Source organism: Cynocephalus volans, chromosome 17 (genome assembly GCF_027409185.1).
Source record: "Cynocephalus volans isolate mCynVol1 chromosome 17, mCynVol1.pri, whole genome shotgun sequence".
Taxonomy (NCBI): domain Eukaryota; kingdom Metazoa; phylum Chordata; class Mammalia; order Dermoptera; family Cynocephalidae; genus Cynocephalus; species Cynocephalus volans.
Window position 1 is genome coordinate 10,627,578 of NC_084476.1, and position 18,730 is coordinate 10,646,307.

Here is an 18,730-nt window from a genome sequence, read left to right on the forward strand (position 1 = left end):
TGGAGCGCTGACATCCACGGGCAGCCTGCGGCACAAATCACCACCAAACTGCTTACAAAATTACTCTCTGCCAGAGCACACAGTACCAAGGCAATCTCGTAAAGCCTGTTTGTGTATGTGAACACAATAGAGAACTGAAGACAGTTCCTAAAGTACTAATAAAACATTATTCAAACAGGACTTAGATATGTTTTATACAGTAATGTGTTTGCCAGCACATGCTTTTGAAGTCTCTTTTCAAGCTATGAACTCAAGAGAGAAAAACAATTGTAAATCACGATTACCATTAGATTTCACATTTTTTATAACTATACTGACCTAAAGATACTTAACATAAAAATAGCACCACGTGACCAAAAAAATGGTGACACACAGAGTATCTTAGAGGGTTTCTGAACTGTTGGTTCTTTAAGCAGGAAACACTGAAAAAGTGGGGGAGCCACTGCGGCTCTCATTAGCACACACAATACTAAGATAGATATATTGCTTGCAATTCCCATAGAGTATAGCTTTACAAAAAGTACAAATTCCAAGTTCTGCAGTTTCCCTGGGAACTGCATGTAGAAAAAATTGCTGTGCACCTGAACTGGCTGTTTGAAAGAGAAAGAAAAAACAAACAAACTGCAACACTGCTTGGAGAATTTTGTAGACAGAACTACAAATCCCTTTCCTTTAGTGCGAGTACTAACTCATGGTAGAGAGTGATTTGATTTAGTTACCTGGTATGTATGCTTCTACAGTACGGAATGAAGGTAGATTTGTAGGCCAGTAAAAACCTTGAAAACCACTGCTCCTTTGGGGTTGGCTAATATAACACTACACTATGTAAAAAGGTCAGCACCACAGGTCATCCAGCTTACCTGCTGGATAACTAACAAAAATTCCAAACGGTTTCCAACTAGAGTTGAAGAAATTTTATGGCATTTGGTTTATGTATTTGTTATGAAGCAGAGCTACGAACACTGTGATTTGCTTTGCTTGCTTTTGGACACAATTATTAATATATATGAAAATCTAACATTCTTTTGTAAGGGAAATAAAAGGGCAAAACCCTAACATATTAGGTAGGGAAGAGACAGAGTCTAAAGCCCTGTTCACATTGTATTAAATTATATATTCCTCTTACATTCACCTCAACCAGAATAAAATCAAATTTGAGAATGTATATATACTATATATATAATAATTGTTTTATTATATATATATAAATTGTCTAACTACCCCCTAAAAGTAATTTTAAATTAGAAAAGGTTACCCATTTGTATCAGCTGACAGCATCCTAGTCCCTCTCTGTGGAAATGCGCTGGTGCCAGCACACACAATGAGAGCGTATGCCTCTTGGCAGAGAATATAGGGTCAACCAGTTGGCATAGCTATAACACTGGCAGGTTTTGGATTAAGAGTTCAGCCAGAGAGGAATACTGTCAGCCTACGTGTTCCCTGGATACATTGCCCTTCATGCTTTGAGCTCCTTGGGGGAGGGCGGGCGGGGAAAAGGATAAACACAATGAAGCGTTCCATCCAGAAACTTTAGAAAAACTGCCAAGAGACCGAGAATTTCCAGATGGTTGGAAAAACCAAAGATTACAACAAAGCAAATCACAAATATGCATTGATTAATGTGCTTTGTTTGGGTGCACTTCTTTACCCTCTTAATCAGGAGCATCAGACACTGTGTGAATTTCCATCCGGGAGTCTAGGGCCACCTCCGATGCCGACGCATCGTTTTCCAGTTTCTGCTCCACATACACATCTGTTCTCTCGGGGGACTCTAGGCGACTCCTGACCTCGGCCACGCCCGGATGGTTTTTCCGCAGGTGCTGGTTGAGGGTCCCCTGGAATGGAAAGCACTTCCCGCAGATCTCGCAGCGGAATGGCTTGTCATCAGTGTGGCCCCGGATGTGGTACTCCAGCTGGTCCTTCCGCGTGTACTTCTTCCCACAGAACTTGCACACAAAGGGGGTGATTCCCATATGGAGTCGCATGTGCCTGTCAAGGCTTCCTTTCTGGTTGAAGGACTTCCCACAGTAAATACAGATCAACCTCTCGTTGTACGGGTACCAGTGGCCCCTCGCACTCCGCTCCCGGGGACTGCTCTCGTAGCCGGGGTTGCTCATCACGGCTTCGCCGTCAGACCCCTGCACCAAGCCCTGCAGATCACTGTGCAGGTGGACAGACAGAGCCCGCTTTTGGCGGGCACGGCCTCCTCGGAAACAGCTCAGCATGGACCGGGAAGGGCTGGAGTTGCTCAGACTTCCGAAAGCTTCCGACACAGCGGCGGGCTGCGAGGCTGCGTGGGCGTAGGGGTAGGCGTGCTGGAGCACAGAGCCATAGGAGCCCACGTTCACCGCCACCACCTGCTCCCCGTCCACCATCTCGGTGTGGTAGCCATCGTCGCCCAGGGAGGAGCTGTCAGAACAGCTGGGCCGGTCGCACTTCTCCACCTTCACCTTCACCTCGGCGATCTGGCTCTCCCGCCCCAGCAGGTCCCCTTGCTCCTGGTCCCCCTCGATCTGAACCTCGTACTCAGAGACGCTCCCACTGCTCCCGCGGTCCGAGTGCCCTTCCTCCTGTACGCGGCTGCGCAAAGCTTTGCAGGGGGTGGTCTCCATGCGGAGGTCGTTGCTTGCGGAGGGCTGCCGAGCCTGAGAGCAATACGGAGGGGAGATCTCAACTGGATTGGCAAAGAAGCTGCTGTCTTTCACTCCATTGCGGCTCTCAGGGTTCTCCTCAGCGCCCACGGTGACAGAGTCAACATCTCCAACAGTGATTTTTGAATGGATGCTCTCTAGGATCTGCGTGCACTTGTCAATGACACACTGCATCTGAAGAAAGCTGGCTGCAGTCAGAAAACTGACCACATCCTTTAGCTGCAAGGACATTCTTCCAGTGTAACAAAATGAAAGCAACTGTTCAAACACGTTGGGATTTTTAATCACTGATATTGACAAACCACTCATGGTACTTAATGCTGAATGGTCCCGGAAATATGGGGAGCTGGCAGCGAGGACTGCTTTGTGGGCTCGGAACGGCTGACCCTGAATGTGGACAATGATGTCACATAGTTTCCCTTGCAGGCGGAGTTCGTTTAACTGGCTCAGAACGGTGCTGCTGTACTCAGGCACATCAAACTGAATAAAACTGCTGCTGTCCATTTCTACTGACATGAAGCGTACTCTGCGGAAAGAGAGAGTTTTCATAATTCACAATGACTCCTCACTAACTACAAGTGGCATAAAGACAGGCTAACGACACCACCATTGGAACTACTGTACCTCCTAAGGTCTGCCTGAGCATTCTTCTTCTTGCTTATTTTCAGCTTTTCATGTTTTAGTTAATTCACCTAAAGCCAAATAACCTAATGATCAAACAGCCTCACCTCATAAATGCCTAACATTCACCTTGATCAAAATGGAAACATTGTATACATAGTAGGGCCATTTCAGCCTGACTAAGAAACTGGTATCCTTTTAAGAAAAATATTTCCCTGTTTCGTCTACTTTTGAGGATTTGAAGTACTTTGTAAAAAATAATTAAATCTATCTGAAGAACATTCTGCTTTTTGTGTGTATTTCTAATTGGTATCTTTCAACTGCACAGCACCCTGGATACAATGAATGGAGCTAAACCGTTTCTGGTACTGTTGTCTTGATTTGCATTTTCTTTCCTTCAGTTCTGCAAACCTTTACGTCCTCTCTGGGTTGATAATTCATAGGTTTACAATGCTCAGTTCCCTTCAGTGAAGAGTTATTTTTAGAGAGGAGGACTAAAAAGGGTGATGGATACACTGGTGCTCAGGGCTGACACGCCCACGACAGGTTTGCTTCCTCTCCTTAGAATCTGCAGCACCAGATCCCTCAAAACTGCCCAAGTGTATACAGCCCAGGCTCCATTCTCTGCCTAAAACAAAACAAAGCTAGACCTAACAATTATATTTTAGTTTTTAAAACCCAACCTATAGAAATCTAAACACCTCCTGAATAAGTATTGAATCAGAGAAAATCAAAACAGAATAAAACCCCTTAGAAAATGAGAAAACTCACTTAAAACCTAAAGCAGGAAGGGCTTAGGAGTGAAGCTTACTTATGTCTTCAATTTATTTGAGACCGCATCCCAAAGAAACAAATAGATATGTGAATCTAAATGGGGGGTAGTCAGGGGTTTACTGTAAAATTCTCTCAACTTACAGTGTATGTTTGAAATTTTTCATAATGAAATGTTGGGGGTTTTGAAAAACAACAACAAAACTGCAAGAGGGAAAGTCAGTGCCTCAAAAATTTTAGTCATTAAACAAACAAACAAAAAAACCCTAAAAATAAGTGAAATTACTTGACTCAGGAGGTTAGAAAAGGAAAAACAAATTAAACCTAAAGAAAGAAAATAATAAATACAAAAAATAGCATATAATCACAGAGAAAAAAAATTCTAAGACAAGACAATGCGCAATCTTTATTTGCAAGAAAGGATCAATCAGTTAGTGTGACTAGATTACATCAGAAGATTTTTTTAGCACATCAAAATTTGAAAACATTTTAGTCAGGAGGAAGGAGGGGGAAACATTTTAGTCAAAGAAGAATACCGTGCCCTATTTATCCTAGATTTATGACTGAAATCAACTTGAAATCTGTATGCAATGGGCATATTTTGAGGATAACACAAACTGGCAGAACTAAATTAGAAAAAAAACAAAAAAAGAAGTGCCAAGGCACAAATGATCTTCAGGCCGTTCACACTGTTCTAGATGCATGGAAAACATTTAAAGCATCTCAGTTCATACGACATAAATCTGATACCAGAAGATGACAAGTAGCATAAAGAAGAAAACTGTCTACTTCACCTAAGTAAATAGATTTGTCTTAAAGGAAATACCAGCAAATGTAACCTATTAAAAGAACAACATACTACGACCAAGAATGGCTGCTTCACAAATGTAAGAACAACATACTACGACCAAGAATGGCTGCTTCACAAATGTAAGGATGGTTACATGTTAGGAAATACACAAATATAATTTGTAACAACAATAAGTCAACGGAGAAAAACTCATAAGACCAAATCAATACTATGTCAAAAATGCACTTTAGAAAGTTTAATGGAAAAAATACTCAATAACCTAGAAATAGAAGAATACTTTCTTAATAAACAGTATCTACTGCACATCCTTTAAAAGGAAGCATTACATCTGCATTTCCCAAAATGTATTTAGCCCCAATATCCTTACTTCCTAGGGATTAAAAAACACATTAACATAATAACCCAACTGCAATGAACTGCAGACAAGAATTCTGTTTAACTCAGCAGTTCACAAACTCATTTAACAAGGGAACTCTTCTCTCAAGGTATACGTATTAATATTCCAAAGAATTCGTGTTCCCTAGAGCACACTGGTAAGCAGTTTAATAAAAGCATTCCCATCAGTGCTTGGGAAGATACATAACGCCATCAGTACTTTCACTTAATATTATTCTGGAACTTCTAGCCAAACATACAAGACAAGGAAAAATTAAGGCATATAGCCATTTAAAAAGAAGAGACAAAATTACTATTATATACAGACTATTTATATAGATATTACATGCAGATATATGCAGACTATTTACATAAAAAACACAAGAGGGGCCGGCCCCGTGGCTCACGGGAGAGTGCGGCGCTGGGAGTGCCGAGGCCGTGGGTTCAGATCCTATATAGGGATGGCCGGTGAGCTCACTGGCTGAGCGTGGTGCAGACCACACCCTGCCGAGGGTTGCGATCCCCTTACCATTCAAAAAACAAAAAAAGCACAAGAGAATTGCTTGAAAAATCTGTTAGAATCAGGATCTAATAAGTGGAGGGTTTTAAAAATAATTACATAAAAAAAAAACAGGTTCAGATATTGACAACAAGGTACAACCAACAATATAGCAATAGGAACTAAAAAATATCTGGGGGGATAAACAAAAAACAGTGAGGGTCAACAAGAAGAAACATACAACACTAATAAGGACAAAAACATGTATAAATGAAGAAATATAACATGCTTTTGGCAGGAAGATTCAATACTATAAAGATGAACACTTTCCCCCAAAATTAATTTATAAATATATTGCAGCCCAGTAGAATATTGTCTTAGAAACTTGACAAAATGATTTTAAAAGTCATCTAGAACACTGCTGTCTGATATAAATATAAGCCACATTTGTAATTTAATGTTTTCTAGTAGTTACATTTTTTAAAAAGTAAAAAAAATAATAAATTTTAACAATATATTTTATTTAACCCAATATATCTAAAACATAAACATTACGGCATGTAGTCAATATTAGAAAGTTATGAGACATTTTAAATTCTTTTTTTCATACTAAGTCTTTGAAATCTGGTACGTATCTTACACACAGCATGTCTCTATTTGGACTAAACCCATTTCAAGTGCTCAACAGCCGCATGTGGCTGGAAGCTACCAAACCAGATAGTGCAGATTTAGAAGAATAAATACAAAATAAATTTTATAAAAAGAAAAATATAGCTGAACTTATAGATGTCAAAATGTCTGATCAGGCTATCATTCATTTGGTAAGTATGTACTGAATGAGTGTCTTCTACATGCCAGGCACTAAGGACCCAGGGGAGTTATAATTCTCCCATCATAAATTGCGATAAAAGGGCTATCAGTGGGCGAGTGGTCAGAGAAGGCCACTTGAACAAAGCTATTTTAAATGAGACCTAAAGGATGAGTAAAGGTCAGCCAGACATGTGTGGGTATGGGGGTTGCTGCAGGGAAACTGTCTAGACAGAAGGAATCACATGTACAAAGAGATAAAGAGCCTGAGTCGACCAGGAAAAGACGTGTTGGAAGCAGCGTGGCACAGCTGGGACAAGTCGAGAGGGGAAGGGCAGAGGTCACATGAGGCTGTCAAGGTAGGGAGAAACTGAGGTGGCCTCGTGGGCCACTTCAAATCAGTCAAAAAGGAAGAATTATTGAAATAGATTCTGCTTACAGAATTTGAATAAATAATGTTAGATCCCTTCTTCACAGCATATCCCAAAATAACATCTAAAGGAGGCATTTCTAAGCATATGAAGACAGATACTACAAGAAATATAGGTTTAACTACAGAAGAAGTAAAACTTATACATCTAGAAAATAACTTTTGCCAAAAAAAAAAAAATAGAAAAAAATTATGAAAAATACTTACAACACAGTAGAGGAGTATACTCTCACAAATCAATAAAAACCAAATATAACAATTGAAAAATGGGCAAAGACTGAACAGATACTTAAAAAAATAAAAATAACCTTTAAACAAAGAGAAAAAATGCTTAGCTTCATCAGTAAACAAATAAAAATTAATATGAGACACAATTCTTTCTCAGACTGGCAAAACTTACAAAACTGCAACTCATCTGGCACCTAACACTAGTGGTCAAGTGTTACCTATTCATTATAGCATTTTCATGACACAAGACTGTGTCAACAGTGACTTTTGCAACTAAAGGGCAAAAGCAAGGTGGGTACAGGCTTTTTAATGAGGCTTCCCCCTCTTCTGTGTAGCTTTCTATCATCTCAGAAGTAGAGAACTATACTTGAAAGAAAATCACTGAGGAGAAAAAACGAAACTCCGTGACGAACACCTAAAAGAGGGATTCCATTTTTCTGCACGATGAGAAAGTGCTCTGCTCTCCTCTCCCTTACATTAACACTTCCTTCTGGCAGTGACAATGAGATTCAAAGACTCCTCCCTAGAGCTGCTAACAAGCAACACTCTTGAGTAAGAAGCTTCCAAATGACTGGTATAGTGAATTTACAGTTAATTTCAGTCGTAGGCACATTACCAGACTAAAGGGAGCAAAAGACACAATGAATCACAACTTCTACACTTGATGACTGCATTTCACCAGGTCCAGTGGTCCTCATTGAGGAGGTCAGAACCTCTTGCAGGGACATCAAGTTCAAATACGATCCTCCACTTCTCTGCACTGGCAGTTTCCCAACATGGGCTACTCACTGGTTTTGTGTGAGTCTTGATTTCTCCCCTGCATGGAAAGTCAGTGGGCCTACATCTAAGTTAGACCAAGTTTTAATTAATTTTATCTTTAATAAAATATATGCATATGGTAGAACTTCAAATCATCGTACAGAAAAATACAAAATGAACTGCAAAACTCTCCCCCAGCCCCAGCCCCCCTTCCCAAAGATAATCAATCACTGGTAGAAGTTTTTGGGTGTCCTTTCGGAGAAAATTTTAAATGTATAACAGCACAAACTGTTCTGTATCCTGCTTTTAAGAAATGTATTTAATATACCTCAATATCTTTCCACAATAGCACATACCCATCGACTTCATTTTTTCCAACTTCACAATATCCCACCGATGGCTGTGTCACACTGCACCTAACCAGTTCCCAACCGATACCAAAAACAGAAAACAATTTAAATAACCATTGCAAACACAGAATGGCTACATATATATTTCATAGATCTTGGTTTTCTTTTGTAAGTCAATGTGTAACCTCAACTCCTAGCAGAGAAACTGTGGGGTTAGTTTTTCATTTCAATTGATAATGCCAAATTACCCTCTCATAGATGGCTGTTCACCAACAGAACTGGGAAGAAGAGCCTGCTCCCCCATAACTACCAACAATGGATATTAAACCTTTTCATGTTTGCCAAACTGATAAGTGAAAAATGGTGCCTCATTGTTTTGCTGTGCATTTAATTTTAAATGAGTTTGATATCTTTTCTCATGTTTAATGGTAATTTGTTTAAGTTTGTTTTTGAACTGCCTATTCATATCCTTTGCCTGTATTTGCCTTTTTTATTGAATTGTCAGAGCTCTTTGCAAATTAAGGAAATTAGCCTTTTGTCATATGTACTGCAAGAGCAGTATTAGATTTAATTGCCATCACTAACTGGCATACTGATTGGGGATTTAAATTATTTTTCCTACATTCATAGAAAATATTCATTCAGTATCAATCTCCTACACACACAAAACCAAAGGGAATTCAAAGATGAATAAGAGTCCCAGTCTTGCAGTTTGACACAGGCTTACCACTGATTCCTCCCTGCTCAGAGAGTTTTGGGAACAGAATTCATTTTTGATAAGGCATAGAAGTGATTTATATTCGTTTTTCATTTAGATTAAGTTTGCAGCTGCTTCAGAAAACAATAATGAATTTGATTATTGCACTGACTAAAAACATCTGAATTAGTATTCTCTAATTCAGCAGATTAATCACAGGTCTTTCTGTCACATTGCATTAGGCAAAAAAAAAAAAAAAAAAAAAAAAGCCCAAACTAGACATTCACAATGCTATATTATAATTTTAAAAACAAACATATAAGCTGAATGTTATTCTTCAGTACCATTAATACTTATTTTAACAATACTTATTTTGCTTTTGTTTGTAAAAACCATACTCTGGATAAGAATGTGAAACACTTCTCTTAAAAAACACACACGGAGGGGACTTAGTTGAAAGAGTCTGTTGGGAAGTTTCACATTGTTAGCTCCTCAGCTTCTTCAGAGATCTCTTCTGCTCATCCAACCAATGGAAAGACAATCTTCCTGCTCTTTAAATTTCTTTAATTTCTTACTTTAGAATTTTTACTTTCTTTTTTTTCTTTTTTTTAAAAGATGACCGGTAAGGGGATCTTAACCCTTGACTTGGTGTTGTCAGCACCACGCTCTCCAAAGTGAGCCAATTGGCCATCCCCATATAGGGATCCAAACCCGTGGCCTTGGTGTTATCAGCACCACACTCTCCCGAGTGAGCCACGGGCTGGCCCCAGAATTTTTACCTTCTTACAAAGAAAGAAAAATTTCACAACACCTGTGGAAGCAGCCTTCACTTCACACACATCCTCTACCGTGGCCACATGAGGCCACCACTGGTCTCAAGGGTGAGTTCTGGGAAGGACCCCCTCTGATGTGGGCAGTCCCAACACTCTTCTCCTTCCACATGTCCAGCCACCCCCACACTGGCCTCAGCAACTGTAAAAGGGGATGACTGCCACCTCCTTCACATGCCTCTGCCTTCCCCTTCACTTGGGAAAGTCCCTCCACCACCACTGCCATCAATAACCATCATTTACTGAATGCCTGATCCAACCTCGGCATGTCACAAAGGCTTAGTATGCATTAGTTCACTGAACCCTTTTGACCTGCTTCCACAAGGCAGGCAGTATTACTCCCATTTCAGAGATGAGGAAACTGAGGCTCCACAATGCTGACTTTCCCAGGACTGCTTCAAAGTCTGCCCATCTAGATCTCCTACACAATAAGCCATTACCCTTATGTATTTTGCCCATGCGGAATAGCAGGGCCAGTGAAGGGAAGTGAGAAGGAGCTCAGGAAAAGGTAAAAGGAAAAGGAAAGCTTGTCCCACCTTACTACCTTCCTGCCCTAGGGACGTGGCCAGAGAAATAGACGGGAACAGGCAGCAAACATCCTCCTACTGCTGCCCAGTATGGAGAAGAGGGGCAAATGAGGGCATTTTAGTAATATCCATCAAAATTACAAATGCACATCCCCTGTGACCAAGCAATTTCAGCTCTAGAGATTTTCTACAGCTACCTCTTTCTAGATTAAAATCTCTCTCTTTTCTAGATCAAAATCACCAATAGAGGTAAGAATAGGGGAAAAAAAAAAAAAGAAAAAGCCCCAGTTGGGGCCTCCAGCTCAAGTGTATTAGACCTTGCATAGTCACAGCTTTTATTCCTTTTTCCCCCTCAGAGCCCCTTACCATGGCTCATTTTATCTGTTCTAAATAAAAAGCTATCTTTATACGCTAAAGCTTCAATTAATTAGAAACCACAGATCTAGGGCTCAAGGAATTGGTCCTTTTGGTGTTTGAAGGTGGAAGTCACACAGGGCAGATGCTGCCAAGAAGACACAGGGTTCAGTCCAAGTTCAACAGAATTCAAAGAAGCACTGAGGCTGGTGTTCAAAAAGCAAGAGCAATCTGTGCGGGGCCATCGGGAGGTGACCAAGCAGCAAGGAAGCCAAGTCTGAAAGCACCGGAGGACAGCAGACAGGGCCACCAAATCAACAAGTGGAGCCTGGCAGAAAGCAAGCAGCTTCGGAAAGAAAATGGTCACACATGCGGCAGAGTTAGGGCAGGCTGGGCAACTGGAGGAGGGAGACCACTTACACAGGGAGGCGCTGTGGGCACGAGCCATGGAGAACGGTACTGGCCTGTAAATGATGGTACAAGCCAGCCTGGGACACTCCTCTCACAGACCTGAAGTAAAAAGTGAGGGAGAGGCTTCTAGAAATAAACATGCATGCATGCTCTGAAAAGAAAACTAAGGTCTGATGCAAGCCAAATGACAACAAGCTTAATAAGGAAAGCTACTTGAGATCTTTAGAAGATCCCTCTTAGAAAAGCTACAGAACACACCACTGTACCCATGCCTCAGGACAACAAGACGCTGTCTGAAAGGCAGCAAATGAGGGAATGACACCCTAATCCAGGTTCCAAAGCTCCTGTGAAGAAAAGGCAATTGATCTGAAGGAGCCTTAAAACAAAAAAACTACTTTGCCAAGTCAGGGAAACCAGCAGACCACAATCTTACAGACACTGCTGATCCTGAGGTGAACAGACAGAAGTCACTCCAGCCGCTGCTCTTCCTTTCACCCCCGCTCCTTCTGCTGAGTTTCAGCAGAAGAGGCAAAAAGGGCAATGGCTGCCATTATATATAACAGCACTATAGGGTCACATAAAATCAAACAGGTGCTGCAGGCTCACCATTTCCTATAGAGCACCAAAGAATGTATGGAGGGTCCTATTATTTTCCATTTAATGCCATTATATTCTTATGCCAGTATTTTAAAAAGATTATCAACAAAAAATAACTACAAGAAAACATGGGTGACTTTATTAATACTGACATAAAGGCCTTCCCAAGAATGACATAAATCCCAGAAGTTGCAAAGACAAATACAATTGACAACATAAGAGTATATGACAAAAACATACCCTCTCCCTCTCTCTCAAAAGCCAGAAATAGATGACATACCGAGGGAAAATTCATGTATATTTGACGAAGGGCTACTTCCCAAATTCCTTAATTTATAAATCGAATTGGTGTGACACAAAAAACCCTATGGAAAATGGACAAAGGATACAAAGAATTCAAAAAAGAGAAAAGATGTTTAACTTTATTCATGATTAAAGACATCTGAATTACAAAAATAAATAAATAAATAAATAATGAGATACCATTTTAACCAATCAGACTTGCTCACATTTTAAAAGAGCTAGGAGTGTAATCCTGAGGAATAATTTAGTAACATCTACCAGAATGTAGAGGCATTTAACCTTTTGGTTCACAAGTAACTGCTAGGAATTGAAACTACATATATAGTACTTACAAGTATATTAGAATATATACAACAAGGATTTCCACTAAGCAAAACAAACAAACAAACAAACAAACAAAACAGTAAAATACTATGCAGCCATTAAAAAGAACAGACAGATTTGTATGCTTTGACATGAAAAGAGCTCTAAGTTTTAGCCAAAAACAGCAGCAGGTAGAACAGTATGTATACATATATGTGATTCCCTACATGTACATTTCTTAAAAGAATAACTTTATGCTGCTGTATCCATTCTGGAAGGAATCGCATGTTAGTATTAACGGTGACCACTTGAGAAAAAGGACTAAGGCCTGGGGAGAGGGAAGGGAAACAGACTTTATTTTACAACTTCTAAATTTTTTTATCACATAGCTGTACTATTCTCACTAAAGTTTTTTTGAGAAATGTAGGTTTTTACCTAAAAACATATAATTTTTTAAACCAAAGAATCTAGAGGAGAAAGATGGCCTGCAAATGGGTAATTATTTTATCAAGCATACAATTATAGAGGCAAAAACAAAGAACTATGAGGAGCAACGATATGACTGATTACTTTTGACCAAAAAGATTTTTAAAAAATCAAAACAGAACAAAGAAAAACTTTGTGGTGGAAGATATTTTTGAACAGGGCCTTGCATCTCAAATGAAACAGAAAGAATACTCCAGACAGAAGGCATGGCCGGAACAGAGTAGAGTGAAAGCGTATAGTGTCTGGGGTAGAGAGAGTGATACGAAGTGGCCAGGGCCCAGGGACAAGGAGGGACATGGGAGAGGAGCTCCAGTCTGAAAGGTGGAGGGCCTTGGATACTCAGGTAGAAAACTCACACTGAATTCTGGCGGCAGCCAGTGTGAACATGAGTCCAAAGAAGTAATCAGCAGCACTAGAGACTGAGGGATGATATCCACTCTGGGGGGCAAGTTAGTTCAGCCCTAGACAAGCTGAGTTTAGTTCGCCCACTGGGTAGTGGGAAATACCAGGCTGGAGCCGCAGAGGAACAGCAAGACCTGGAGATACTGATTTGGGAGTAATCAAAAACTGTACTAAGTGAGGATCGTTGTGGTAAGATGAGGTTAGCCAGGGAGAGGAAACAGAAGAGAACTGAGAACAAAAAAGGTGTCTGCTCCTATAAAAGAGGTATTGTAACATAGTATCTGTGACAGAGGTAACAGCCACACCTAGCCCTCTCCTAAACCATCATTTCCATTGACTAGTATCTTTAAGTAAAATTCTGCATCATGCATTCTGTTAAGCTGTGAGAAAACTGGACAATGAAAAACAAGTGACATCCTCTCATACATACTGATGAGAACCTAAAGATGAGAAAGGACTCTTAAATGTCAACTGGACAAAACACTCACATAGGCTTTGAAATCCCCTCTATAACGTTCTTTGGTAAAGCCCTGGAACCGTTTCCTCATAATGACGACCAGAACAAAAGTAAAAGTGTAAATACTAAGCAATTAGAGATGTGCTGATTTTGTGAGCCTTCCATGCTGAGCTTCCACACTCCTGGTGGAGAGCTCTCTGAGGGCAGGGGCCGTGTGCCTGGAGCCCAGCAGGGTGTCTGGCACAGAGAGGCTCTCATACATGTCTCATAAATGTAAGCTCTCATACACTGCAGCCGATACAACCATAACCAAGCTGGTGGCTCAAAAGCCATGGACTGCCACCACAGCCACACCCTCAGCTCTTAACTTTTCTTATTGAAGATCCCAGAGTTTAGGACAGTCTTTATCAGCAGGCAAAATTTAGCAAGGTGACTTATTCCCAGCTCACCTATAAACACTAATTTCCTCTACAAGATGCTACACTTTGATTAAAAATACCCAGTTGCACTTCCAAGATAGGAAAGTAAGGTTACAAATTTGGAAGTTGTTTAAGACACCAGGAGGTACCCATTATTCTCAATCAAGATGCTCATAATTTCAAACCCAGCTTTGCACCTGCTGGCTTCAGTCACTTGCTGATACCTGAGACACAGCTCAAACTAGGCCTTCTCTATCAGGCAATGAAGTCCTGAAGATCCCTAATTTTCATTCTCATACATTCAAAAAGTCATTAAAAAGACCACAGATTGAAGCACTAGAGATGAAAGGCATGGTAACAGCAGTGAAAACTATATAAAAATAACTTTTCTAGGTATTTCTGCTCGGGTCTAGATCAAAACTAAAATTGGGCTGTCATGAGTTACAATCTAATCCTTTAGAAAGCAGCAGCCGAATAACACCAGGGCTGCACGAAACATTCTGGTGCTACTGAAACCCAGTGCAAGAAAAAAATAAATAAAATGGCATTCTGTGATGGATATTCATGAAGCACTCATCCTAATTTAAAAGAAAACAAGTTTAGAGTTCTTACTGCATTAATTCATGTGAGCCTGAAAGAACATTTTTATCCAAACTGTTACATTTCCTACCAAGGCGTTAACATTCTCCAGGTCTGCTCAGATACACTAATTCTGAGAGGGTGTGATTTGTCTTTCAGTCAATGCAAAACATCAGAAGATTCTTCTGAGCTTTCCGAGCAGGAGAGGAATGGCCTCTTTAACCTTACTGGCAATGGTAAGGACTAACAGTTGTCGAGTTCCTACTGTGTATGGTATGCTAGGAAAGCTCCTGACCTGCTCAATGAATCTTCATGACAACACATGAGACAGATGTTGCAATTATCCCCATTTCACAGATGAGGAAACAAACTCAGAGACACTAAGAAATTCTCCCAAGGTCACTCAACCAATGACTGGCTGAGTCCAGATATGGACCTAGATTTGTCAGTCTCCTGAGTCAGAACTCTTATCTCCTACAAGAATAACATTTTAATCAAGGCATCCTGGTGAGATACAGGATTTTTATTGGTGCTTGACTTACTGATCAACTTCGAATGGAAAGAGAATTCTCATTTAAGGATATATTACTACACGGATTAAGTCAGGCTGGGTCTGACACATGATAATTAAGGGGACACAGCATGTTGTACTTCTAAAAAATGTCCATTCTTTTTACTTCTGTTGGTGAAGTAGGCAAAAAAGATGTTTCAAATTCTAATCATGAATTGGAAGGATTTGCTTCAGGTAAAAGAATAAGCTTTCTTACGGCAAAGTACTGAAAATAAAAATATTAAGGACTAGCATCTTATCTGCTTACTGCTGGCATTTCAGGGGCACTGGACCTGGAAAATACATTAAGTCCCGCCTCTTATGACAAAAAGGATTAGAAAAGCTCACCTTGAATTGCATTCTTCCACGAGATTTTCCATGCCATCAACATCAACCAGAAAATAACCATTAGACACGTAACTGCGTTCAGTTGATGCCCTTCACTAAGCTAAATTCAGCAGTTTGTCAGCTACAAAACATTAAACGGACACAATTAAGAAGTTTGAAAAGCATTAAGCAGAATTTAAACTAAAGTAACCAAAAATTAATGGGAATAAAACAATGACGGCATTCTAGACTCATGATACTGACACTTCTGACAAGTGCTGCAACTGGATGGCAGAAGTGGAATACAGAGACGTGCAGAAGTCCACAACTCAATGGATACACACCATCCAGCAACCTGTCATTTCTCCACCTTGATAAATTTACACCCAATAATAACAACGAAAATGTGTTAGGCAGTTACTAGATGCTGCCTAATACGTTTTACTACCTCCTAAAAAATTTTACTATCTCCTTCATATACTGTTTTCATTTTAAAACTCATAGCAACCCTAAGAAATGGATTCTATTATTCCCCACACTACAAATAAGAAAGTGGAGGCTCAGATACGTTAGATGAAGTACTAAGCTCCTGCGGCTAGGTAGTCTCCCTGGGATTAAACCCAGGTCTGTCTAATTCCAAAGCTCATGTTCTTTTCCCACAGTCTCCAACTGAAGAATTACAAGACGTTTTTCTTCTTCCCCGATCAGGAGTAAACATGTTTGAAACTTTAATGTTTCAAAGATTCTTTTTGTGCTTTCTGGACCCTAAGAAGGAAAGCTGAAAACATCCACCTTGAACGGCAGCATTAGACAACAGTTATACATGACAGAGAACACTGATAACTAATAACAGCTTCTCCTAAAAAAAAAAAAGTCAAATTACAAAAGTTGTTTACCAACAAAAATCAGGAAGTATTTGAGTACCTATTATAAAAGTCCAGCTCCTGTATTAGATACTAAAAGGACTCTGAGGGAAGTAGTAAGACACGATACCGTCAAAAAACTCCCACTCCAGTTTGGACAAGAAGTTCAACAACCAAGGAACAAGTGCTGAATCAGAGCACCACAAAGGCATGGGGGTAGGGCAGTCGGGGACAGGCTCTGGAGGAAGTATGTCTTCAGCAGGGGCTTGAAGGAAGTGAAATGGAGAATTTGCACAGAGGAAAAGAAAGAGGAGGCCAGTACTTCAGAAGGGGGAACAGGGGCAAAGACCAAGAGGCAGTAATAAACTTTCCGAAGGGGACAGACTTGGAGAAGGAGAAGCAGGGAATAAGGTTCAGGTAGGCGGGGTGAGGCCAAGCTAAGAAGAATCTTGAAAAGACAGGGTGGGCAATGGCTGGGCACATCACGGCAGGCAGGAGGACCCTACTCAACTCTGATCAGCAGTAGAATTGCTACGGCCTCCTAGCTGATCTCCCATCCTCTAGCCTCTCCCTTCCCCCTCCAGCAAATGAACTACCCCTAGTCTCCTGTCGCTCACCAATGCCCTGTGAATAACTTCAACTTTGGCCCCGTGTTGGAGTTCTCTCAGGAACTAGCCCAAACCAATCTTTCCTCCTATGCCCTTCCATACGAACCAGGAGACAGTCTATTCACTAACTCCATAGTATCACTGGGCCTGATTTCTCTTTTCCTATCTGAATCCTACTCATCCTTTAACACCCAGCTCAAATCCCGCCCTCTCACTAAGCCCTCTGACCACTCCGCCTACAGTGACCTCCACCTCTCCTTCTTAATTCTACAGCACACAGCCTTGTCTCATCAAAATGACCTTTTCACAAGTAGAGTCTCAGCACCCAGTGTAAGGCTGCTTGGAGACTGTAAGTGTGCCTTCTACTACTTTCCCCACCACATGGAACAGCACTGAGACATTTAATAAGCCTCAACTATTTTTTGACTTCCTATAGTAAGTTTGGCCTTAGCGTAAAGGAAGGATGGGGGAGGGGGAAAACCTCTGGAGTCAGAGACCAGCTAAGAAGCTGTTGTAGTAATCCAGATGTGAAGCAAAATGGGCTTGGACTAGGGAACAAAGAGAAAATGGGCAAATATAAACAAAAAATGTTGCATGCAAAAACTCGGGGAATGTGATTACTACTAAAGACAAAAGCAAGGTATGAATGATGCAGGTGAGGTTTAGAAAACGCTTCTTGGAATCATTTTAAAGCTTGTCTGAAACAGTGCATTAAGTGGCTAAAAAGTCCACATCTGCAAAGTCTTCAGTGAAACTGCCTAGTACCTTGAACAAGGAACAGCCCTCCCAATTTCAGACATACACGTAATGGTAGAGCTGGAAACCCTTAATGATCACATGGGGAAACTGAGGCCCAGAGTGGAAGAGGCTTGCTTAAAGCCTCAGGACTGAGAGTCCCAGGCTAGTGCCGCCTTAAAGCACAAACGCTTACCCCAGAGGGCACTGTTTACACCCCCAGGTCAGCCCCAGCCCAGCCCTCCGTAATGGCAGGATCGACTGAGGGCGAGAGTGACCATGGAGACGTCCGGAGCCAAGCAGAACACGCCGCCACCGCCTGTTTACCTGGAGAAAGGCGGTGGCGTGCGACAGCGGCTCCTTCGCAGCCACCCGCAGGGCCGACCCCGCGACCCCCGGCCGGTCCGACTCTCCAGGGGCCTCAACCATGCAGCCCCTTTTACAAAAACGGCGCCCCCGAGGGCGAGGAGCCCGGAAGCTGGGGATCCTGAGACGCCCGGGGCGGAGGCTGGGGAGCCCGGGCAGCTGTCCGAGCGCGAACCTCGGCCGGGCCAGAGGCGCCCAGACCCCGGGGCCGTGCACGGTTGGCCCTTCGGGGGCGCGTGCTGGTCCGAGCAGGTGCCCGGGGCCTCCCGACCCCGCCCGGACTCCACTCCCGCCCCTGCCTCCCGCCCACCCGCCGGCCCGCGGGACTGACCAGGCGCGGAGGCGCCCGCCCCGCCGCGCCCAGAGGGAGCCGGACAGCGGCTGGGGGGCTGTCCCCGGCCCCGCCGGCTCCGCTCGCGCCTCGCCCGCCGCCCCCGGCCGGCGCGCCTCACCTGCCCAGAGCGCCGCGCTCACATCGCCCGCCCGCGGCGCCCCCTCCGCCGCCGCCGGCGCCAGGCCCGTCCCCGCCGCTCCCGCTGCCGCCCCAGCCCGCGCCCCCCGCCCCCGGAAGCGCTTCCCGGCCCCGCCCCCTGGGCGCCCGCGCTTCCGGGCAG

At 42.3% G+C, this 18,730-nt stretch overlaps 1 protein-coding gene across 2 annotated transcripts; it reads right to left on the minus strand.

Annotated features, from left to right (window-relative positions):
- Nucleotides 1–1,480: 1,480 nt before the first annotated feature.
- ZBTB34 (zinc finger and BTB domain containing 34) lies at nucleotides 1,481–18,640 on the minus strand. Of its 2 annotated transcripts, XM_063082460.1 has the most exons (3): nucleotides 18,569–18,640; nucleotides 15,566–15,686; nucleotides 1,481–3,177 (listed from the first exon to the last, which is right to left on the minus strand). In XM_063082460.1, the coding sequence occupies exons 2-3, from the start codon at nucleotides 15,595–15,597 to the stop codon at nucleotides 1,653–1,655; spliced, it is 1,557 nt and encodes a 518-aa protein (XP_062938530.1). In that variant the 5' UTR covers nucleotides 15,598–15,686; nucleotides 18,569–18,640; the 3' UTR covers nucleotides 1,481–1,652. The 2 variants fall into 2 exon arrangements, with proteins under 2 accessions (XP_062938530.1, XP_062938531.1); XM_063082461.1 differs by lacking the exon at nucleotides 15,566–15,686 and having other exon boundaries at nucleotides 18,569–18,603.
- Between the last annotated feature and the right edge of the window lie 90 nt (nucleotides 18,641–18,730).